Source organism: Pelodiscus sinensis, chromosome 2, assembly GCF_052426305.1.
Source record: "Pelodiscus sinensis isolate ZL-2025 chromosome 2, ASM5242630v1, whole genome shotgun sequence".
NCBI classification, from domain to species: domain Eukaryota; kingdom Metazoa; phylum Chordata; order Testudines; family Trionychidae; genus Pelodiscus; species Pelodiscus sinensis.
In genome coordinates this window covers 15,284,867-15,310,610 of record NC_143053.1, presented here as the reverse complement: position 1 = coordinate 15,310,610, position 25,744 = coordinate 15,284,867, and the positions used below count along the sequence as shown (strand labels likewise).

At 41.8% G+C, this 25,744-nt stretch overlaps 1 protein-coding gene across 4 annotated transcripts in view; it reads right to left on the bottom strand.

The window, feature by feature from the left end:
• Positions 1-560: 560 nt before the first annotated feature.
• Positions 561-25,744, bottom strand: part of NDRG1 (N-myc downstream regulated 1) — a 142,542-nt gene continuing 117,358 nt past the window's right edge. For all 4 annotated transcript variants that reach the window (XM_075920094.2, XM_075920097.2, XM_075920093.2 and 1 more), the window contains 12 exons: positions 24,607-24,727; positions 20,301-20,363; positions 18,104-18,164; positions 17,596-17,682; positions 16,417-16,473; positions 14,854-14,957; positions 14,136-14,192; positions 11,827-11,878; positions 10,972-11,019; positions 5,480-5,515; positions 3,875-3,926; positions 561-2,408 (listed from right to left, as the gene is read on the bottom strand). In XM_075920094.2, coding sequence (XP_075776209.1) covers positions 2,143-2,408; positions 3,875-3,926; positions 5,480-5,515; positions 10,972-11,019; positions 11,827-11,878; positions 14,136-14,192; positions 14,854-14,957; positions 16,417-16,473; positions 17,596-17,682; positions 18,104-18,164; positions 20,301-20,363; positions 24,607-24,727 — 1,004 coding nt within the window. In that variant the 3' untranslated portion in view covers positions 561-2,142. The remainder of the gene's footprint in view (positions 2,409-3,874; positions 3,927-5,479; positions 5,516-10,971; positions 11,020-11,826; positions 11,879-14,135; positions 14,193-14,853; positions 14,958-16,416; positions 16,474-17,595; positions 17,683-18,103; positions 18,165-20,300; positions 20,364-24,606; positions 24,728-25,744) is intronic.

Here is a 25,744-nt window from a genome sequence, read left to right as displayed (position 1 = left end):
CACTGTGAAGTAGGTGACCATGTTTTCCCTTAAAGGGAAAATGGACATCACACAAGGCTAACATGAGGCCCCTGCCCTCCTCACCCCCCAGACTGGAGTTGGACCAAGCACTCTTCTCTCCACCCCATATGCAGGACTAGGCCCCTTCCTACCCACCCACCTGAGGCACCAGGGCTGAGCTGCTCTCCCAAGTCTACCCTCTTTCCCTGCCTGTGCAGTATTGGGGTTGCTGGCCACTCCCCCTTCACACTCCTCTATGCCCTGCCAGGGATTGCAGCCACAGTTTTGCAAGAAGTTAGGATAGCTGGGATAGAGTTTAAAAACAGGATGTGTAGTCCACCCTGCTATGCAGGGATACTACAAACAGAATGTTTTACTGGGCACCTTTAGAAAGTGGATACATTGCAGTGTATTTGCAAGAGCATAGTATGCCAGCTACAAAGAATATTTAGATAGCAGGTAGGGTCAGCTTAGCCTGAGAGTTGAGGCATGTGAAAAGGCTATCAAGTGCAATCAAAGATTTCTGTGCTTGGGATACAGGATTAAGACACAAGACACTGCAAAGTTACAAATTTATTTGTTTTGAAATAAATACAAACAGTTCATCAAGAAAACTTTTGATAGACTTTACACAACAGCTTTAGTCTCTTTAATATGTCTGTTCGTCCTACCAACGATCAGGGAAATTCTGCACAAGAGTGTAAGTCAACATGGAGTAACCTTAATTAAGTTGTATTCTTCTGAAACAAGGAGAATTATCCAAAATAGTTAGGTATTAACACTTGCTATTTAACTACGCAGTAATATCTTACTTATTAGCTACACAAGAATTGTGATGTAGCAAATATGTATCAAAGCAAGTGAAAGACTGATCTCAGTATGTATGGAAGAAAAGCTGAAGAATGCTATGAAAACCTGTGGGTGGTAGAAAGTGCCATACCCACTTACTTCTAATAGAAGAGATTTCCCAGGCCATCAATTAGGTTACAATGTGATGCACGATCACACACTGCTAAGTTTACAGTCATTAAATATTGTGTTTCTCAATTATAAAGTTATCCCTCCCACTATGTAGAATATACTTCTCAGCACCAGCAACTTCAAAATCAGAGGTTTTAGGAGCTAGTGATTAGCGGCAGTTGAGTGTACAGTAATTACAAGCCATCCTTCAGTTTTTCATCTTTCCTCAACAATTAACAGCTGCATCTGGCTTTGTTTATAGAATTGAGTTTTATAGAATTATGTTGAATACTCAAAAAACCTCAAACTCCAAAGATTAAAAGTCACCCAATGAAGTAAAACTGCTTTCAATGACCGGTCATTGTACAGCTACTTTTAAGTGTTACAGCTATGCTACCAAGTTTTGCTGTGTTGTGAGCTCTTTGGTTCAAAATCTTGCCAAAGAGAAAAAGCTTATTTGCTTATAAAAATTAAACCTGGTCTTAACTTGGCTAAGCAAATCTCAGGATCAAAGGAAGGAGGAGAAGATAGGAACGGAATCTCAAAAAATGCAAATACAAAAAGTTTGTATTTTATTAGCATATTATTGTACTTAGGAAAAACAGGCTCAAATATTAATTAGAAGGCCTATAAATGCACAAGTTCGATTTTTCCTATTATTTGAAATTAAACTATATACACTTTTGAGTTGAACACCAGCTTCAACATGAGCTGTACCATGTTTGTTTTTGAAGTCACCTATAATGCACTGCTTTCTCCCCTCCAAAAAAAAAAAAAAAAAAAGTTTTTTTTTTTTTTTTAAATCATGTACCAAACTGGGTAACTTTATTTAGCCAAAGATAAAACAAGAAGTGGGCATATCAGTTCAAAACATTGACCAGGATGCTAGGTGAGTCTGGTTTGTCTGATGTATTCACAGCCATATTAGCTTTTGGCAAACATCCCTTAAAGTTTTGGCATCAGTTGGAGGAGAGCACAATAGCAGCAGCCATCCATATTGAGCAATACAAAAAAATAGAGCAATTGAGATGTTTGCTTTCTTTGGTCCCTGTCAAACTCTGAACAGAGTTAGTTTTACTGAAAAGCTTGAGATTAAATACCAGTTGTGTTGCCATACACAGTGGGCAACCATTAAAACTTTTACAGTTTCAAACTACATCCAGATTTTTTTTTAAACGATATTTAACAGGAAACTTCCATGGATTTGGGGCTAGGTTGTTCAGCATTGCTTGCAGAGTTAGGAGTGAGCTCAATGCGTGTGTCTGTGTGAGTGCGATTCCTGGATCCATCACCAGTATGGGATCTGCTCCTGGCACCCTCACCGGTATGGGACCTGCTTCTTGTTCCTTCCCCAGTGTGGGATCTGCTCCTCTGTCCGTCCAAGGATGTGGTGCTGGAACCAGATGCTGTACGGGACCTCATAAGCCTGGTCATACTAGCTGAAGGCACTGAAAGAAAAGTCCTTTGTTAGTGGATTTGTTTAGTACAATTCATTGTGATTGAGAATTGAAGGCAAGTGCTTGTTTTCAGGCTGACAGACACACTTGTGCACATGCTTAGCTTCACACATGTAAAGAGTCCCACTGTTCATGATGCATGAAGTTAAACTGTACATTAGTACTACTGTACATGTAGGAAATGTGTTATGAATTGATCAAACAGAACTACTGAATTTGTTAGCAAGGCGTTTAAAAAAAAACCTGCCTTTCAATTCACAAGTGTATAAAGCAGAGTAGTAATTTTACCCTAACAACTGACGTTGGCTACTTTAACTCTACACTTCAAGTTAAATTGCAATAACCAGCAGTGGCAGTTAAGGGAACGTGCAATTTCTAGAGGTAAATAATTTTAGACTCATATTACAGGTATTACTCATGTCACAGCAGAGCTAATGCTGTATACAGAAGATGCTAACTCAAACATTCACAGGAAGCTTAAGTTTTCCCCTTCACATTTTAAAAATTCAGTTTAAATATCTAGGCATTGTAAAAATACAGGGGACATGCATGCAAGCCAAATACCAAAGGTCTGCTGTGCAACTTGGTTGTGCATGTATTTTTAAAAATGTCTTTTTTTAAAAATACAAACTGGGCGCACACATGGACAGTCTCATAACAATTTGGCCTTTATACTGGCAGGTCAGAGGTTTGCAAGTTTGCATATGCCTGCTAGTGTGCCACATGCTGACCTACAACTGCATGCTCCATTTTAGTCTGGCTTTAAAATACTGTCCCAAATTATTCAAGAGATTCAAGTCTCCAATCCATGAGGCAAAAAAAATGAAGGGAAATAAAGAGCAGTAAAAAGATTCTCAATAGTTCATGTTGTAACTCTCTCACAAATACTATGCAATAGTTCACAGAATACAGTACAGTAGAGTCAACTTAGTTCTGTTAATCTCTGGAGATTTTATATAATAGAATGAAATATTTTCATACTAGGTCTTCTGGTTGGAATGGACCACTTCATTTGTGGGCATCTTTATAAAACTGTGCATCCAAATAAGCCTAAGAGCATTTCTTTATGGTGAGGCCCACTTGTTCCAATGAACTAGTACAGTAGAATCTACAGCTTGAACCTGCTATTAGACCATGTGTACATCTCAGTTGGCACCAAGGCAATTTATTACCAGTTAAATACATACAATGTACACAGTTCAGTCATACTGAGAGAGCAGGTACAAGATAGAACTGCAGCAACTCATAACTCTACATATAATCCCATCGGCACCAATATCACTGATTGGATCAAAAGCTCACATGCCACTCTGCTATGGTCCACAAACCCTTCTTTCCTTTACAGAAAGTAAATATTCTAAACCTTTTCTCTGAAAAGCTAGATTATAACCTAATCTATTAGAACACTACACAATTTACTCTAGCTAGTCATTTTCTTTTAATAAAGTAATACTTACTGTATCCCATTCCCTGAATGAAATATTTGAAAGCTTCTGCAAGCTTTGCAGGCTGTAAAAGGAAATGGAAGCTTATTGAATACAGTAATCACAGTACATGCTGTCTTATTCTCTCCTCTGGTTCTATTGAGTAGTGTCAGACATGTTAAAAATAAGTACACAACAGAAAATTCCCCAGTTCAGATTTTGTTCTCCTCCCACATTATATACCTACTATACACGAACATTCATGTGTAGCATGACTGAATAAACAATTTTCCAACTGACCTGAACCAGTCTCAAGTTTTGCTAACTCTGTTACTATAGCAGGAGGTTCAAAGTAACATTTGCCTCACAAAGCACCAAAGACTGTTTATGGAGGGCTGGTAACCATTATAGCAGTTTCTAGAACAATTCTAACTGAAGTTTTGGTGTGTTCTGCATTGAAAAGTTTTTCCTCAAATTTAGTAAGATTAGGCAAGCATAATTTAATAGACTGGTTTTGTCCTTGAACTGCTGCACTCACATGCACAAGAATATTTTCCTCTGATATCAGGCAAAACAATTAACTCAAGTAATAAAACAGAGGTGACAATTTAAATTGAACTTATGCAGGATTGTACTTTGCAGTACAGGCAACATCTTCTTTTATACCCCAAATCTACAGAATGACGACTTTTGTGGTTTACCTACATCACCAGGAAGAGCATAATAAGCTCTATGTTGTTATTCAACTTTCTTACTTAAGACTTTGCCATTCTAAACAAATTTTAAGAAGGTTAAATAAAAAGGGTATCTTTCTAGCACCCTTCTCTATCACTGATCACATTATACACTGTATGCAATGCTCATCTTTTTTCAGTTTAGTGGTTTAGAAATTCCAGTTTCTTCAGAGCAACAACATTTCATGCTTATATCTCCATTTGGCTCAAACTATAACAAAATATACACCCTACAAGTTAATGTATAGTTCACCTGTTTTAGTGAAGAGGCACTAGAAATACTATAGCGTACATAACCTGTTGCATTAGGAATCTTGGAATTTATGTCTAAATGTGTTTCAAAACATTGTTCATTTTGCTAAGATAGATCAGTGCATTTAAGAACAGACTAGTTATTTCCTGTCTCCCACCCTGAAGTATAAACAACACAAAAAAAAACTAAACCACTTGACTTAATGATCCTCCATAAGCAGTAATCCACATTAATTTAGTGGTAAGCATGTTTCTACATTCCCCACTCCAGTTCAGGCTTGATTGGCAGAAATAACATCCCGTCCTAATCGTAATTTTGTGCTTGGCTGGCCTTTAGAGAAGAGAGATCAGGTGACTGAATGCCAACATTATTCATGAATAATCACTAGTCACTTGGCTTAACATTTGGAAACAAAGAATACCCTTCAGAATAGAGCCCATTTGGCACAATCGACAAAAACAGACTAGTGTAACAAGTCTGAAGAGCAGCCATGTTAGTCCATAACTTTAAACGAACAAGTAATCTTGTGTCACCTTAAAAACTAACAAAAATATGTATAGTAGGAACTTTTGAGGGCAAAACACACTTATTCAGATGAGCTTGAGTGGTTTGCCCACGAAAGCGCATGATTGATATTAATATCAATCTTACCTGGGAAACTTGAGGGAGACCACCACAGTCTGCCATCTACAAGAAAGTAAACAAAGGTAGGTCAGCATAAATGGTGGAACAGGAGTTCCTTTGAGTGCCAAGATCGTACCAAAGAAATACATTCAAGGTTCAGGTATGTGTCACTTCAAAGCACTTGAGGGAGACTTATTCTCATTGCAGATAGGAAAGCTTGAGTAGCAGGAAATATAAGGTTTTTAATAAAAAACAGTTACTCATTTTTGGTAACTGTTCGAGATGTGTTGCTTATATCTATTTCAATTAGGTGTGAACATGCTGCATACATAGCAGCCAGGAAATTTTCACTCTAGCTGCTATCCACCAGAACCCAATGGACTAGCACTGATGCAACGTCTTATGTATGAGACTGCCAACCCAACTGCCCCTCTGTTCCTTCTTGCTGGCTACTCTGATAGTAGGGAAGCAGAAGGGGTATATGAAACAGATGAGAGCAACATGTTTTGAAGAACAGTTACAAAAGGTGAGTAACCATTTTTTCTTCAAGTGCCTGCTCATATCTATTCCAATTAGGTGACTCACAAACTTTACCCATGAGTAGGGGGTCAGAGTCAGAGGACCATGGAACTTGATTTGAGGACCGCAGAACCAAAGATCACATTCGGTCTTGAATGTTGCGCCAAAGGAGGTAGTTATGAAGGTATGCAAAGACCACATTGTGGCTCTGCAGTTTTCCTGGAATACTACGTGAGCCAGGAAAGCCAACCAAGAAGCTTGTGCTCACATAGAAAGCATCAGGAGACGCAGTGGGAAGACCATGGGCCAGATCATAATACATGTGGACACGATCCAAGGAGGGATTTCCTGGGGTGAGATTGGCAGTCCTTTCACAATCTGCCACACCACAAAAAGCTATGAGGACTGCAAAAGGGCTTTGTCTGGCTGATGAACAAAGACTGCGCACTCGCTTTCTACATGTGAGTTTTGGTGGGGTTAATGGTAGAACACATGGAGAAAAACATCCTGCCCAGTGTGGAAACGAGAAGACTTTCAAAAGAAATGCCAGGTGATATCAAATCTGAACCTTGTCCTTACGGAAGGCTGTGTATGGGAGTTCTGGCATCAGGACATGAAGTTCTGATATCCAAACAGAAGTGATTGCAACTGGAAAGGCCACTTTCCATGAGAGGTAAAGCAGCGAACATGGGGGGGAAGGGTGAGGCGGGAGACCCATGAGTGCAGAAAGGACCAGACTGAGGTCCTAAGCAGGGTCAGGACACCAAGCCAGAGGGTGAAGTTTGTCCATACCTTGGGGAAAGCCCACCTAGGGAGCTTGAGCAGCCAGACTCTCAGATGGAAAGCTGAGATTCCACTGGGGCACTTTAAGGGTATGTATAGACTGCATCCCTTTGTCAGCAGAGAGATGCAGATTAGTCAGGTTGACACTGCAAATGAGGCAGGGATTTAAATATCCTGCGCCTAATTTGTATAAAAATGGCCACTGCGTTTTATCGGCTCAGCGCTTTGTCAGCAAAAAGTGGCAGTCTAGAGGGGGATCTGTTGAGAAAGAAAGCCTTTTTCGACAGATCCTATAAACCTCCTTGCAGGAGGCTTCCTGCAGTGCTGAGGTGGAGGGGGAGGCGGTGGAAGCAGTATAACAGGATCTGATGTTGGAACTCTGAGCCACGTGCACAGGAGGGCCCGCTGGCAAAGGCTGTGCCCTGTGCATAGCCTATGTCTGTGTCAGGGCCTGAGCCGTTGACAGAGGTGATGCCATCCCCTCAAGGCTGGCACCGAGACTTCGGCATGGTGCTATCTGGAATCCTGTTCCCTCACCAACCCCGATGCTGGAGATGAAGTCAGTTCAATAAGGTCTCTTGTGATCTCAAAGGTATCCAACATCAAGGGTTCTGAAAGGTCCTCCACTGGGTGGGATCCCAGCATGGGTTGGACTACTGCCAACCCAACCTCAATGGGCTGTGTGCTCAGCCCACTGGTGCCACGTGCCCCGCCTGAGGGTGTACTGCCAACACATGCCTTAACTGAGACCTGCCCCTGCCAGGTCTCCATTTCTTTTGAGGCACTGAGGATTGAGACCAGTATCGAGGTCTCTGCAGAGCCAGGGAAGCGCACACAAGTGGCTAGGTGCCGCGTACACCAAAGCCAGTGAACTCTGGGTTGTCGGTGTCAGGTCCAGTGCTGGGCAAAGAGCCGCCTCCATTAGGAGAATCTTCAGGCAGGACTCCACTTGGTACATGGCCTGAAGTCCCTGCAGATCTTGCAGGATTCTGACACATGGGCTTTGCGGGGATCCCCACAGGGCATACGCTTCGGGCACATGACGCAGGGTGTGAAGCCTCAGGGCACAGGCATGTCCCGCTGCACATGATGGGGACGCAAAGTGAGCCCCGGTGCTGAAGTCAACTACCAACACAAACTACAGGAGAAAGAACAATTAACCAGAAAACACTAACCTACAGAACAGGAGAACTGCTAAGAGGTGCTTGCAAAGCATGTTCCAATAACGGTCTCAAGAGGTAAGAAGGAACTGAAGGGGTGGAGGGCCAGCAGGGGTATATATTAGCCAATATAGCAGTGCAACTCCTGGGGGGGCTCCCCTGCTGGAGCAATGGGTATTGCTAATGGAAAAAACTTCTGACACTGCGTGCACACCTACACAGAATGGACATGAGAAATCACTCTAAGAATTTATGATTGGGGAGAAAAGAGAACAGGATCAAATACAGGGAAATATTAAAAGCATTTCTGACTCCGAGCTATGCTGGAAAAGCAGCCCATAGTAAAAGAAAAAGGCTGCCGTATATGTAATGTTCTGATTTTCATGCACTGCCATATTTATTCTAGTTATCGCAACTTGTTTTCATGTTGCAGGAAGACCAGAATCTGCAAATAAAGTGAATGAGTTTACTTTTGCAGAAACTTTAAAGTTTCAAACATGAGTTCAACACCTACTGTATCAGTTGCAAAAGGTTTAAGTCAAGGTTCAGGAGTAATTAACCTGCATACCCGTTAAAGGAATTGGTCTAGAATCAAGTTATCAAATCAGCATTCAAGTTGAATATATCAGACAGTGCAAGACTGGTACAGACACCTTGGAAACACTATCTAGCTCAGAAGTGGACACTATTTTTTGGTGAGGAGCCACTCCAAGATTTTGGAACATGCTCAGGGCCTCACTTTTCTGAGGAGATGCGGGGTCTAGGATGGAGGTTGATTACAGAAAGGTACATGGAGTAAGGGACTGGGGTGCAAGGGTGTGTGAGGTCAGAGGCAGTATGGGTGAAGGAGGAAGTTGTAACCTAGGTGAGGGATTGGGGTCAGGGAGGGAGTATAGGTGCAGGAGAGGATTCTGGTTTGGGAGGGAGTTGTGACCTGGGACAGAGGGGTGCAGAATAAGGATGTTAAGGACTAACTGATAAGCAAATGCTTATTGAATAGTCAGTTGACTAGTCGATTCTCCCCCCTCTGCTGCCTCTATCATATATAAAGTACCCTACTCTGGAGCCATCATACAGTCAGCAAAGGGGGGGGGAGAAAGGGGGTACTTTAAAGGGGCAGTGCCACATGAGGCCAGGGGTCAGCTCCGTGAAGCGCTGCTTTGAAACACCACAAAGCAGCAGTGCAGCATGGAGCCCACAGCTCGCTGCCTGCCTGCTGCAGCCCCAGACAACTTGAAAATGGAGGCAGCTCTCTGCTCTAGAAGGGAGGGGAAGGGAGAAGAGGTTTGTGTTGCCCATGTCTCCCACATTGTTTCCAGCCAACAGGAGCGGAGAGATTGGCTGGGGTCAGTTCCTATTGGCCAGTTTTTTCCAGCCAATGGGAGCTGAGGACTGGGAAGGAGGCAGGGAGATCACAGGAAGCTTACCTTTCCCTCCAGAGCATAGAGGCACTCTGAGCAGTCTTGAGTTTAAAACAGCGGTTACTGCGTGCCTGAGGGTCCCAGCAGGGGGGCCTGCAAGCTGGATCCAGTGGTTTGGCGGGCCAGATCTGGGCCACAAGAGGTATCTTGTCCACCCTGATCTAGCTAATAGTTTGCCCGTGTGCCAGTCAGAACAATGCAAGTAGAATGTCTGCAGTTCAGTACTCCTTTAAGAATGTCTACAATGCATGTTGGGGTGGGTTTTCCCAATGCACATACACATCTGCACCACCTCTCCAAGCTAGTGCAAATAAAAATAGCAACATAACCATGGTAGCGCAGGAAGTGGCAGTGGCTGCATTACTGAGCCATGCCAAGTGCAAACCCACTGACAACCAGCGTTTAGCTTTCTGCTAACTTTGGAGAGGCCGTGAATAGGTGTATACAAGCAGGCAAATCTTAGACTATCTGCACTGCAAGTTAGGGATAAGACAACTGGGGACTCATCTACGTTGATATGTAGTTGGGAACTTCCGGGGTACAAATTGCAACACACACAAGAGTGCTGCTCTGTAATATTAACAGACACTAGGTAATGTTCAGTTCACATGCTCAGTGCTCGCACAGGGGAATGACAGCATAAGACTTTGGATTACAGGCATGTGAATTACTGTACTCAAACTGTGGGATAGGGTATACTGAGCCTGAAACTTGTGCAGGACACGAAGCAGAATCTCAGCTCTTTACACGGGGCAACTCAGCTACCCTAGACATTGGCCTGTGATATTATCATGCTACTTGCTGTGGTCTTGGGCCCAAAATGTTTGTGGATACCTGGCCTGCTCTCAGAAAAAGAACAAAGCAATTGTACTATCTACATAACTGCTATTAGGGACCAGAACAAAGCTATTAAATCCAAATTTTAGGCTTCTGAGCATCAGCTACATCATTTTAATCTGGTAGGTCATTCCTTCAGTCAAAATTAAACAATATCTGTTTAGGATTTTGCACATTTGTCCCCATTCTCCTGTCTCAAGCCCTGTTGAAGTTTCAGGTTTGTACTGTTTTGCCAATCCAAAAATGACCATTCAACAGGTCAAAGCCCACGTCTAATAAATTTCACAATTGATTGAAGCCTGTTTTGTATAGATGTATAATATTAGAATAGTTTTCATTTTACCTCTGATCTAGTTTGGCCTTGACAAGGCAATTAAGAGAAAGTTGTTTATTAATCACTTGTGATTAAACAGATTTGACAATGTCTGGCTACTGAAATCCAGCAGGAAATATAGTTACTATTATTCCTTTGATGCAAACAATTATTAGCAGGAACCTGACTAGCTTGTATTGCAGCAGCATTTTACATGGACAATACAGTTTATTTCACTAAAACTACCTCAATCCTGCCAAGTGCCAGTTTTAAAAATGCATTAGATAAATAAACAGCCAATATCATCCTCTGAATGTTTAGTTCAGGGTTTCAACCCCTGAAGTTCTGTATGTTCATGAAAAAATTTATACCTTAAAGCCATTTTTGTCTGCAAGTTTAAAGTACCGTGTACATGTGTCATATGTAACTAAAATGGTCTTGAATTTACGATCAGAAACTGAAAAGTATGTTTCTTATTCCTATTACCTTCAAGAGTGTGGTCTTTGTTGGGTCCAATTTAGAGTTGCACTCAACCTGTATGGAAAAAATAAAGAGTTAGCATCATATTATCTTTGAGACCATTATTTTGAGCTAATTAGTTCTTCACTATTCTCTTATTTACTATTTCTTAATTTTATTAATACCTTGTTCTTTGAAAGGGTTTGGTATACTCTAAAGATTACATTAAAAGCCTGGGAGGGGGTGTTAATGTAAAATATATTATTCAAGTTTCGCAATAATTGTCTATTATTCCCACATGTTTAACGAGTCCATTAGCAAAGAATTTGGAGAGTTATGTGCTTCAAACATTGTATGACATGATATACAGGATTTGTTGCAATTGATGGGCATGTGGTAGAATCCAGATGGTAAGCGGCCATATGGACAAGGAGTGTACATCCCAATTAAGGAACATTTGAAGTCATTCAGCCATCTAAGGCTAGCTACATCTACCAAAGTGACATGCTACTTCCAGAGTAAGCCAAAGAAAAACAAGCTGAGAACATATTACAATACTGGCTATAGAAGAGAATATGAAGGAAAAACTTCAGTTCAGTTTTCCTCAACCAGCTCCTCATATGCCTAGCAGACCGCTGTGGCTACTGTTCTATGGAGAGTTGCTATTAATGTTACCCAGACAAAGGCCTAGAAAGCTAAGAAGAGTGACAACTCTGTCTTGAAACATCTGAAAGGAAAAAGAGTAACAAATACAGAGGGTCAACAGCAGGAATCTTTCCTATTTGGGCTGTGACTTCTAAAATGCTAGCATAATTTCCTAGTTCACATATTAATACAAAGGAAAAGAATCTTCTTTAACCATGAAAGTCTGACTATACCTACCACAGCATCAACAGCAGGAGAACTGTCACCAACCACCAACAGTGAAGGGCATCTGCAGAGCAAAGAGGTACAAGATGGTGGTTTGATCTATGCTTTTCTATTCCTCAGGCCTAGCTTTTGCCAACTTCCTCTTTACTATGAATCAAAGGATCCTGACTCGGTTAAGTGAGTAGAAGCAAGGGATAGCATCTATTGTCCCAAAGATGTAACTGACTAGTTTTATTATTCCTGGAATCCTCTATACATCATTGACCAGCCATCATTTTCTTTACTTATCCCCTAGATTCTTATGCAGCGCTCCTTTTTCTAAAACAATTATCAATGAAATGGTTATTTTTGAAAAGGGTGGTATGAACTTGATAACAGAATTTACAAGCTTCTTGAAAGATAACTGTTTAATTTTCTTACTAGCTAATGAGCAAATTGTGTTTTCTTGTATTCTTTCAAAGTAAATAAGCTTTGGAAGAGCACTTACGCTTTTATTTCTCGCACATTTATATTTTTAATGTGCAAACCGCAAGGGTTTTTTGTTTGTTTTTGTAAGCAGAATAGGCTCCAAATTAACCAATTATGTGCACTTTAAGCAAAGCAGCTTAAACCCTTTCAATTCAGGTTGCAGTCCATCATGGTTAAAAGTGAAAGCATTATCATCTTCTCCACTATTGAATCTCCACTTGGAAGTACTTTTGCATCATGGCCATGCTTGTGTTGTCACACATCACAAGGGAAGCAAGAACTTAGATCTCTTTGCTCCTCCTTTTATGTTTTCAACAGAATTAGCAAAGAGGTCAGAAAACAGTCTTCACATTTTGAGAGTCACTTTACATCTAACTCGCTGAGGGACTTCAACTTTAGAAGGCAGAACAAACTCTAAGAAAGTCCATGATGTGCAACAAGTTTTCAATCCCAAACGCCATAGATTTTGTACCCATAAGCAGCAGCATGTTTTAAGTCTATTGGAGGTTATTTTAATTACAAGCCTGGGAAATGTATTAAAGTCCTCAAAGTTATAGTACAATTTAGAGTATTTTGAATATACCCTCAGATCACACTATAACAGAGGACTTTAATACAACAACACTCAGATAGATCGATTAAATTAGTGTTTGATGTGCCACAGGGAGACACATTCAAGAGCAGTTTGTGAGCATCAAATTTATTAACCAATCAGGATGCTTTTATTATACTATTAAGCAAATGTAATTGGTAAAACTACTTGGCCATTTTATATAGCTGTATCTCCTGTAATGCTGTTTAAAACAGGAATATCTAGTATTCTAATATCAATTCACACCCCTTTGTCTCTTGAGTAATACTGGTCACTAATTTGGCTCCTGACCCAATGAGGTCTGAGTTAAGGACCTAAAATCCCAGTGAATCAGTTAACTAGTTAAAGTGAGGTCAACCTAATATTTAACTACCGTAATTTAGCAAATATACTCCGCACTCGAATATACCCCATGTTTTTTTCTATTTCAGTAAAAAAAAAAATCTTGCATACCCCACACACGAATATAACCCACGGGGTATACAAGAATTTTCTGTGCCGGAGGTATATTTACTGTGCGGCGGAGGGGAGGGGGGGAGGGCACGGGGTTAGCCACTCACTGCCCCAGGTTCCAGCACAGCTGCCAGCCTCCGGGCAGGGGAGCGCTCATCCCACAGGTTCCTCTGCAGGAAGGGGCGGGGGAGCAGGACCCACCAGCCTCCGGGCAGGGGAGCGCTCACCGCCTGGTTCCTGTGCAGCTACAGAAGGGGCAGAGGGATGAGCACTCCCCCACTCGGAGGCTGGTAGCCAGGAACCAGGGGATGAGCACTCCCTGGCCCCTTCCTGCGGCTTCGCAGGAACCGGGGGAAATGAGTGCTTCGCCGCCCGGAGGCTGCGCAGCCACAGGAAGAGGCGACTCACTACCTGGTAAGTAAAAAAAATTCTGTATCCCCTGCACCCAAGTACACCCTGCTGGTTATATTAGCTAAATTACAGTAACTAAGTGGAATCCCAGGCTGGAGATTGATTGACTTTGACTCTCTCCCCCTCCCCCCAAATTAGAGCAGCCCCTGTCCGCTGTGGGCCTGGAATAGCCCCCTGCCCATGGCAGGTGGGGAGCTGCGCCTGCCCCCATCAGTTACCTGGAACTGGTATGCATTATCCATTTGTGGTGATGCTTACCGGTTAACCTATCACATCCCTACTCTGCATATCACTGCTCTAAAAACAGGCCCCGTCAAAAGCTTCCATGCCATTCATAGTTATTCAAACCTAGCACAGATTTACATTTTTCCAATTCATACAAACCAGTAATACTTACTGCAGAGTAACAACATTTATTCCAGGAACAGGTCGCTCAATCTCAAGATCTCTTCGACTGAATATTGAGAGAAAAAGCTTTATTGATACACTGGAATTCAGGTATTTATATCGGGGTAGGGAACCTAAGGCCCAGGGATCAGATACAGCCCCCAACTTGCCTGGATCTAGCCCCCAAGGCTCTCCCTCCCCGCATCAGGGAGCCTGAGTTGGTGCTCCAGTCCCCTCCCCCCTTCCCCACTAGAGCACACAACATCTACTAGCCTGGGCACCCCAAGGCTCTGGTGTATGAGGGGAATATAGAGAATGCTACCTCAGGGAGGGTTAAGGGTTTTTTTTTTTTTTTTTTTTTTTATGGCCCCCAACTGATTTTTCTGTGAGTCAGTGCCTCCCCTCGCCCCCCCCCCCCACCCCCCCGACCCAAAAAACGTTCCCTACCCCTGATTTATATGAACATCTACACAAGTTCCTTGGAGAAAAAGTATATAATTAAATGAAAGATTTAGATTTGTAGTTTTAGTTTAACCAGCCACTGAAGTTAAAAATGACACTGTAGGCAGAGTCTTAAGATGACTGTTTGATAGAGTTAGGATTTCTAATACAGTTTTGCTCCACTGTTAGGGAGCATCTCTGCTGTATAAATGGTATTTGGTGTTTTTTTGGGTAATTGTTTTAACATGTTACATTCCACAGACTAAATGGAAAACAAAAAATATTACCTGTTGTACGAGTTGACAAAGAGATGAAGATTGGTTTGATTCATATCATTGACAATATGTTGGCGATAAGTATGGATCATATCATGATTGTTATGAATCTCTTCCTAGATTAAAACGTAGTGTCATTTAGTATTAAGGTACTACTATGATAAATTGCATTGTAGCATTGCTTAATTACAGGGCATCCCTGCTATAAGTCGCCCCGGTATACATTGGTTCCACACTAGCATCATTGACACTTGTGGGAACTGTCTCATTTTATTTCCTCTCATTCCCTGCTCTTCCATCATGCAAGAAAGGACCAATTTGTGCAAATGGAATTCAGCTGCAGGAAAAAAAAATTCTCCGCTTTACATCCTTTCGCTATACGTCCACTCTTCTGGACGTATAGTGGGGATGCCCTATACAAAGTAAATTAGACATATTAAAAACCCAACATCCTTTGAGAAGCTGGTTCCTCATTTCTGTTCTCAGACCATTGGTACCAATATCTACTTTTTGGGGCTGAAGTACTGCAAATTTTCTGGAATTCAGTTCCAGACTTACATGTGTTGATGTATGGTTTTATTAATTCAAGAAACTTAATCTTAAGATATTGCATGATTTGCAGTTTCCTTGTACAGTGTGGATGATCACCTGAAATCTACATCCTTTTTACAAACAAAGGATGCAAAGAAGAGTCACTGAAGACATGCAGAGCATTAAGGAACTACAGTTAAAACTGCTAAGACCCATTAAGAGCTAGACTGTTAAGAGTGCATTGGGTGAAACAAAAAACAAACAAAAAAAAAAGTAGTAATGAGACCAAAATGGACATTCATTTTGAACATATACAAAACTGAGCTCAATCTTGCAAGAAAAAGTAGTAAAGTTTTAACGTCTTCAAAACTGCACTATATTTGAAAGTTAGTTTAATACTTTCTTGCTTGTATATAGCAAGACAGAGTATTTGATAAAATGCAGGCACAAAAGCGCTTCATTTGTACAGTAACTTTTTCCAGATTTATGACTTACTATGGTTCCAAAATACAGGAGAGCTCATAAGAAGCTAACACAAAAAGCTGTATTATACTATCAATTCTGCTTAAATATCATTGAGTCATCATGTTCTAACAATCAAATTAATTTCTTTGCCATAAGTGTATGCAGTATATGAAAGGCTACATACAAAATGTCAATGATAGGGCAAGCTGCACTTGAAAACCATTTTAATTTAAAATGTTTCTAACAGTTTGTGGTTCAGACAGAACTCAACTTTTGTGCTTTGTTTTCGATATTTTAAAATGGCACAAAAGTGCCAAGTTTCCAATGTCTGAGGGATGATACATTAGCATTGACAGGCTCAGTGCGTACACTTGTAATCCCAATATGTGGGAGACTGACACTGGCAAATCACTTGAGCTCAGGTTTTGGGCTGCAATGTGTTATACAGATGGGGTACCTAGTGCCACAGAGCCTGGCCGCAGGTGCCTGAATGAACATACATGACGTGTTGGATTTAACCAAAAAAACCCGTAATCGATCAAGGTGACATCAGCATTCCCGATTAGAGCCTCAGCTTACCTTCCCAAAAAGATGTGAAATGACCATATCTGGCAGGGCATGCGCCCATCCTGAAATCTAAACAATGAGAGTTAAATGCGACATATTAAATGGCTTAATCAAAAAGGAGGATTTGTTAGCTAAAAGTAGATCTCTGCTTTCCCACGGTTAGGTCAGATATTTATACTAGTTAATAGCAATCATGTTCGAAGGCACTGCTAGAGCAAGTAGTAGGAACTAGGGATGTAAACGACTAGTCAAGTAGTCACTACAGGCAGTCCCTGGGTTATGTGGATCCGACTTATGTCGGATCCCTACATACGAACAGGGTTTTTCTCGCCGCGGAGGAGGTGGGCGACGGGACCACCCAGACGCGCCGCAGTCCCGTTGCCTGCGTCCTCCGCGGTGAGAAAAGCTGCTCCGCGTCTACCTGGTCTGCTGGGGGGGCCCGCTGGGGGAGACACGGAGCAAAGCCGCGGAGGACGCAGGCTCCGCGTCTCCCTGGTCTGCTGGGGTTGGGGGGGGGGGGGGGGGGGGCGCGCAGCTAGTACTAGAGAAAAACTACATTCAATTTTTAAACAGTTTGGTTTTTAACCTTTGAGTGAATCAGATGAGAGGACACCAACAGCTCCCACATGGGCCATGTGGCAGTGAGAAGGAACTTGTAATGTGGTCACTTCACCCCACACTTTATCATCTTGATCAAAACTATGAAGTGAAAAGTGAAGAATGTATGTGGTATGGGCCAGTGGACGCTATTTTCAAATTCTCTAGCACTGGGCACATGGTGTGCACAGAAACCTCCCAGTGGAATATAGATAGGGATGATCACTTGGGGAAAGAAAAAAAAAAGCTACATGCTGCTCTTGCTTGTACAATAAAGTTGATTAGCTGAGCTTACATTTGAAAATAGTTCTCTTCCCTCAGCAAAAGCTCTGACAGTAAATTGGCAACTACAATAGAATGACACTACTGGGTACAGCTATTTTATCAATCCTGAAGGAAGTACTCTAGTTAAGTTCAAAAATTGAAAAAAAGTAATTCCCCTTTAATATTTCAGCTACAATTTTAGTGAGGGAATACACACCGGAAAAGGCTTTGGCTAAACTTTGATGTGTCACTTTAAGAGCCCATTGTTCAAGTGAAAACCTTCACATGCAATCTTGAAGTTATTTATTTTAAACCAAGATTTTCTTTTACCTTAGTCGCTGCCCAGTCCATCCATCCTTCAGCACAAGGGTTTATATTTATGAGAACTAGCCCTTCCACCATTTCTGGATTGTTCAGCTGTAATTTAAGACATGACATGAACATGTAAGTAGCCAAATACATATTGTAAAACAGACTAACAGTAAAGTTTAAATTGGAGGGATAATCATTTTTGGGGAAGGCATTGGGAAGTCTAATTTTATGGTGTGAAAGATATGCAGCGAACTTGTGTCTTTACTCAAAAGTAATTTGGCTGGACAACTTTGGCAACGTTTAACTTCTCCACCTTAAATGTAAGGCAGACAATTCCAAACAACCACCCACAAAAATTAACTGGATAGAGCCCCAGGCTCAGAACAGATTTGATCTTTTGAATTAGCCATTCTTTAAAAAACTTGACTGCTTAAATAAGTGGGTATGGCAGGACAGAAGTATTTGCATAGACTACAGATGTCATGTAGATTAGCTTCAAGGCTTAAGAAAGCTCCATGAAACTTACAGCAAACCTAGTTAAGATGTAGGCACCAGCTCCAGTTCCCATTCCAATAACACTTTTCAGCCTACACAGAGCAGTTATGTGCAACAAAATGAAAGAGAAAGTGTCAGTAAAAGTGCACTGAAACAAACAAGTCCATCCAATCAGTTTTTCCCTTTTAGGTCACACCTACTACATGACAATTCATGTTTATTACAGAGCAGGTCTGCACTTTGTATAAACTGTCAAAACTGCATTGATTTCAATGGGGCTTCAATTATTTACACCATTGACAGATCTGTTCCTAGCAGTTAGCAAAGTAACTCAGTGCTCTCTTGGGTTTCAGCTAAAGAGTTATTCATGGGACCTTTGTCCATCTGTATTCCAGTGGAGTGCCAGTAACAGTTTTTTTTTTTTAAATACACACACTATAGCTCACCAAGTATATTTTTCTCATTTGTTCTTATTCTGGAAGGAGGTCAGCTGCCCTGAACACCAAGGTAATCTTTCTAGATACCTAGTGCCAAAACTTCTGAGCTTAATTTTAAAGAGCCTCTTATGACTACTGGACAACAGCTCAATCCCTCCCTCCCCCCAGTAGTGAAAGAGAAAAAGGCTGTTATGCCAGTTAACAAGCAACAAGTTACCAGAATACCCTAAATTTGTCTTACAAATTACTTTGTCCCTTATAGGTATATGTTGAACAGTACCTATTTCAGTTCAAGGCAAAGTAAAGTATTTACAGCAATGGAGTCTTATTTTTTTAAAGTACAAAATATCAGCACAAGACAAACACCTTCGCAAAAATAAAGCATACAATCATATATATAGTAGCCCAGTATCTGTGTGTCTAACGCTGATGTACACGGCCACGCTCCATGGCCATGTACGTTAGCGCCCTGCCCCCCTTCCCCTTCCGCCGTGGCACTCTGCGCCGCTCAGCTGGGCCCCGGCTGGAGGGGAAGGGGCACTGATGTACACTGCCAGGGGCCACAGCCATGTACATCACCGCCCCTCCTTTCCCTCCCCCGCTGGGCCGCGGCTGAGGGGCGCAGCACTCAGCCCAGCCACCACGGCTGAGAGGGGAAGGGGGGCAGGCTGCTGACATACACAGCCAGGGGGTGGGGCCGTGTACAACACCGCCGCCTTTTCCCTCCTGCTGTAGCACTCAACTGAGTGCTGCGCCCCTCCGCCAGGGGAGTCAGCAGCGCAAGGGGCCATTTGGGCTCCCCCATGGCGGATGCGTAAGCGGGGGCGGTGACGTACACAGCCCCACACCGTGGCTGTGTACATCACTGCCCCGCCCCCCTCCCTCGCGGCAGCCCGGCTGAACAGGCAGCACTCAGCTGAGCACCACGGCGGGAGGGACGGGGAAGACGGGGCAGGGAGAGATGAAGGGGAGAGAGAGGCAGGAGGAGGAAGAGAAGAGAAAGGGAGTGTGACAGGCAGGAGGGGGAGAAGAGAAAGAAAGACGGAGAGAGAGGCGGAGGAGAGCTGGGGGGCGGGAGGAGGCAGTAGGAGGAGAGCGAGCACGAGTGAGAGCGCTCAGGAGAGACGACTTGAAAATCCCATCTTATGACAGGCTAATTGGCTAGTACCTTAACAACAACAGCCACCTGACAAAACTGATGTAATATAGTCAGGGATATTAAGTGGAAAACCACAATGTGTATGTTTGATAAACATTTATCAGAATCCACATTAGTACAAGATACTGAAGCACTGAACATTCCTAGCATCTATCTTCTCAGATAGAGACAATATAAACTATTGACATATTAAATCACATTACATTTAAGAAAACTTTACCACCTTTGTGGTAGGGATAGAGTAAGACAAAAGCAATTCTACCCAAGCTTCTGAAATAAACAGTCTACACTAGGAACAATTTAAACTAAAAAGTCTAGCCATTCACAAATCTGAACAAGCAATAACTGAATAAAACTTCTCAAAACAAGTAAGCGTCAAAATTATTTAGGAAAAAAAGACAAGTGCAATGTAGGGAGTAAGGCAGAAATAAGAGTATGAAGAACAGTGAAACTTCCTAAAAAATTAGAAAAACTAAAAAGCAGAATATGAACATGAGTTTACAAGCTGGACATTCTCCCACAAATCAGGTGATCTAGCTTATCTCTTCAGTACACCACATGCTGAAAGAACTGTCAGAACTGCACCAAGACTGAAATGGAGGCTGACATGATGAGTAAACAACTGTACTCACCCAAACTGTTTTAGTATCCCAGGGAGCATTTCAGCAAGCTGATCCATGGAGGGATACATATATCTACAGAAAAAAAGGTATAGATAAAATTTGGTAATTATCCATAGCAGCAGGCTTTCGTACAGTGGAGCAGAGTGGGACATTTAAGACTGAAGTTAAAAAAAATGCAGGTGTTACATCTACAACATTTTGTACTTCTGGTTCAATTCAGGCAAGGATCTGAAAGTGCTTTTACAAACAAATATTAAGCAGCCTCTGCACTGGTACAATGGAGAAGTCATCATTTGTAAATAGGGTAGAGTGATACCTTTGGGGCAGGGGGAGAGGACTTGACATTTGTTTTCATTCCAATATGGAATCAAAGCCATGAGATTTTGCAACACACAACTTGGTAGCAAGGACATGGGAAACCCAAGTTCACATCCCTGCTCTGCCTGATTTGGAGCAAAGACACATCCCAGGCAAGCAATGTTCCCTGAAAGCCAAGCAGTTGAATGGCCGCCCAGGAGAGATTCAGGTTTATTCAGCTGATTAGCTGAGCGCCCACAGCATGTGTTTATTGGTGGTGCACATCTGCACATAAAATTTATTTCTCAAATGGATAGAAAAAATTATAGGGAACACTGGAAGCAAGTGTCTTAATCACGAGGCTACAGTAACCATCCTTCAACTTTGTAGTTGCAGCCATTCCACATTGTGGAAAATTAAGTACTCCTTGGGACTTACTGTTAGGACACATCTGGGCACAGGAATTAAGTAGAAGCAGGATTTAATCCTGGACATCCCACATATCAGATGAATTTCTAAACACGAGGTTACTATGTATTCTAGGATGAGTCTCTCCTCCCTCCAACATCCCAACAGATGTGTTTTTGCAAAACATCGCAATGTCAACAAACTAAATATTTTTCTATTTAAAAAAAAAAATGCAGTCTAGTCAAAAAAAGCTGACTACCAAATCTAAAGGTAGCTGATGTGCCGAATACCATTAGTGGTGGCAGGAGCTGTTATATCTACAGCTCTTGATTCGGTCTTGCTTACATGCTTCCGCAACAAGGAAACTAGTGCTTCAATTCTATGATGAAACAAATGCCCTTTTTAGAACTGAAATATAAGTTTTCTGCCAGGCATTCACATATCAAATTAATCTAACTATATGAGAGCACATGCACACTTTTTACAGGGCTCATTTACTGGGCTCAGTTTTCAGTCCTGCCAGTACTTTCCCATCTTGCAGAAGTGCTGCAAATTTTAACATTTGTGGCAGAAAGTACTTCTAAACACTTGCAGTGAAACTCCCCTATTGCCTCCTCCTCTCTCTCTCTCTCATAAGCAGGGCTCGACAAATAATACAATCTACTCGCTCGTGGTGAGTAGATTGTAACCTGGAAGAGCCGGTTTCAGGTGATCTACGCATGTGTAGAACGATCTGTGCATGCGCAGATCGCTGGGCAGCACAGCTGGCAAGCGGGGCTCGCTGCGGTTCGGCGAGCCCTGCTCATAAGCATGTTTCTTAAATGTCAGCAGGCAATGAACGGCCTATCAGTGAAGTTGCTCCTGGAGCGTTACTCTGGCTGCATGGTTGCAATGTCACTGAAATGTGATCCACCATACCTCTGTACAGGAAAAGCAGACGGGCCAAATTTTAGTATTACAAACTGGCCCATGAGGTTGCAATGCCACTCAAATATGGACAAGTTGCCTGAAACACAGGGACAACTAAACCAAATAGTGTTGTGACCTGGCATACAAAGCATTCCTGTATGGCAGCATGCAGGTGAGTCCACAGAACTATATCCCTGGTGGCACTGGCTCATGCCCCAATTAAGAGAGGGAAGACTTGCTGGCTGAGGGAGAACGGGGTCTCTGCAGGAGGATGGGGGAGCAGGGACCAGGATGTGGTCTCTAGTAGGGAGGCAGATGCTAGATTTTGCCACCTAACCCCTCGAGCAAGAAATATCTGAACTGATACCATCCCAATCTCCACTCACTGTGGGCTACAATGTTAGCTTTTTTTTAGTAGTAGTATTTTGAAGTATTTCTACCAATATAATTTAAGAACATATGCTCAGGAGACAAACTAGCATTGGTGAAATATCTAATCCAGTGATCCTGACAGATTCAAGTGATATTCCCAATGGGCAACTCAAAGTGACAGCAAGCATCAAAAACAGATACTCCACCACACGAACAAATTGCAGCTGTTTCCTAAACACTGTTGGCTGTGGTATGTGTAGGCATATTTCTTTGGCCAAACAGACCCTAAGAATTTTTGCAGCAATATCAGTTAGCATAATTTTTTTTAGGGGACCATATTTCTAAACTGGCAAAAGCACTAGTGTAGATATAGTTGAACTGGTGGGAACCAGTGTTCCCTCTGGATTTTCCATCCATGAGAAGAGTAAGTTTTGTCTTGTGCACCAATATTGAAGTTATGTGTGTTTGTTTGGATATGTGCAACCATTGCACCCACCAATTACTAACAAATATATATCACACCCACCCACCCAAATAGAAAGAGCAGACTAAAAATAACATCCCTATTTCCAGTGTCTTGTTCTACCCACTAAACCAGTGGTCTCCAACCTTTTTACACCTAAGATCACTTTTTAAATGACAGACCAAGCCAAGATCTACCTCCCCACCCCTTCCTTGAAGCCCCGCCCTCTCTATTCTCCTTCTTTCCATCACTTGCTATCCCCAATCCTTATACTGCTACTTTAAAAAAAAAATTCCCACCATTCCTCGCAGCTACTCACCTGTGCTGTTGCTCGGTGAGTAGCTGCTCCTCAAATGAGGAAATCTAATGTAAATGTACTGCGTAGGCACGCAGTTCAGAGAGGGCTCAAGAGCTATTCTTAGAGCCTCCGAGATCTACCGGTAGATCGCCATCTACTGGTTGGTGACCATGGCGCTAAACCATACTCTCTCCACTTCTCCCTGAAACAGTGCCCCTTAAGGAATGCACTTTAGAATGGTATAATGAAAGGCCATTCTTTCTAGACAATTTAAATATTGCTTTTAGCCGTCTTGATTACTTAGCAGGCTTGATTCTATTCTGATTTTAAAGCTTTTCTGTTTGTAAAAATGCAAGTCTTATAAAAAACAATCACTCGCAAACCAGGTCTGTAATTTAAATCTTAACATGGGATTTCTGAATTTAAATTCAGTAATATTCATGAAGGGAAGTTCCCTGTGAGCCCCTGGCACAGCAGGTCAGTGCCCGCCTCTCCCCGCCCACGGGCTGCCCTACACCCCACACTAGGGATGTTAAATTTAGTTTAATCAATTAATCGACTAGTCAATAAGTGGGGGAGCCTCAGCAGGCTTAGCTGCCGACTCCGGGAACTAACTCCGCTGCGGCTCTGCCTTTTAAATGTATTAAGAGACGGGAGGGACCCAGCGTGAGCTGAGACAGATGATTCCTGGCTTGTGCCTGGTCACCACTACCCCCTGCCTCCTCTCTCTCCCCCCCCCCCCCCCGCAGAGACAGTGCTGGGGGGTGGGGTGGGAGGGAATCAGCTTTTAAGGGCAATCCAATCTTATTTGGCCAAAACATTGCATATACACTTTGGTCAAGATGATCCTTTTAGATGTCAGCAGGCTTTATTAGTACAAAGACTTACATTGAGCAGGATACACAAAGGATTTCCAGCAGGGCTACAAGACCATACTCAGAAGTTAACAGCTTAAGATGTATAAGGCATCCTATTACGGAACTATTTTTGTTAATATTGAACAAATTGGATTTTCTATTTAGCACTAGCTACAGGACTATAATGGATTTCTATGTAGCACTAGCATTTTAGTTTATCAACTCTTCACTAGTACTTCTGCTGTTTTACCCCTTAAAAAGTAATTGATCTCAGATTTTGTGGTGTACTTAAAACAATGTAGGTATTTAACACACTGTATATACTCTAAGATTTCATTTTATGTTTGTGCTTTGGATAGATATAGCTATGAGGGAACAAGATATAGCTCTACTGCAACTGTAAGAATAAGGAGCTAGAAAGCATTCTTTAGAGATGAAATTAGTCAATCCATAATTTAAAGTGACCAAAGCAGATTCCTTCAAGAGCTACCTTGGGAGTGTTGTCTCATTACAGTTCTAAGAAAAAAAAAAAACAGTGTATTTGAGGACCCAGATTTTGATCTCACCTGATTACTGAAGTGGAGAGTCTAAAAGCATAATGGAGTTCAGAACATACAAAAGGTTTCCACACTTGTTTAAATAAAATTGCACATCAAGGATATTTTTTGATCAATTAATAAGACAACCCTGCAAGCACCAGCTCCAACTCACCCAGCTGGGAAAGATGCAGCTCCATCGTGTTGACCTGGTGCATCCACATGACAGACTGCAAAGTGGTGTGTTATTTCCTGCATATCTTCAAAGTTGAAGAGGGGGTTGAAGCAGGTTTTGTCTTTAAGAAAGAGGGAGGGGGAGAGGGAAGAAAGAATGTAATGGTCATTACATTAGAAGGAATGTTTATATAATCTAGCGATTACAAAAAATTGCAATTTGAGAGTTTGTATAATGTTAGTCTACGTTTATTTGCCAAGATCTAATTTCAGTAACTTGCAATATGGTTCAAGTATCAGAGGGGTAGCCATGTTAGTCTGAATCTGCAAAAGTGGCGAGGAGTCCTGTGGCACCTTATAGACTAACTGAAGTGTTGGAGCATAAGCTTTCGTGGGCAAAGACCCACTTCATCAGATGCATCTGACGAAGTGGGTCTTTGCCCACGAAAGCTTATGATCCAATATGGTTCAACAAGCTCCACTTTGTTACATTCTTGTGGAACTGGCAACTCTATTGCTAAGGGGATTAACAAAATGCAGCTTTAAAGTAATAAAGCAAGTTAATACCATTTAAATGCTTTGAGACAGAAAACTGAACAGTTTCTTCTGGAAATTTTTCCATTTAAGTAGTTAACTTATTCTGGGAATGGTGGTCAAAATTCCTGGCAGACCAAAAATCAAGGAAATGCCCTCGACATGAAAGAGAAACTAGGAAGTATTTATCCCAGGATTTCGCTTTTAAGGCAGCTTCCATTTTACTTGGCTTTGGTCAGAGTTAAAAAATGAAAAAAGAAAAAAGAAGCAAATCTGAAGAGGTGGAGCTGACATGCAAATCTTTTTTGTAGTGTTTGTCATTCTGCTTGTAGCTATAATAGGAGACAATGTTTAAAATGAAAAAGTTTGACAAGAATATTTTCAAGCAGATTAGGTCCAAAATTTAGGCTTATTTTGAAAAAATGAGAAGGTCATTTAAGTTTTCAGAAGCTTTTTACATTCAGAAGGAAATAAACCTGAACATTTGCCCTATTGCACAAAGGTAAGACCCAGACAGTAAAAACCTATTTACAACGTTCAACATGAAAAGCAATTCACAAATTAGGCAAATGAACCACAAATGCATAATTTTTACATTTTTCTAT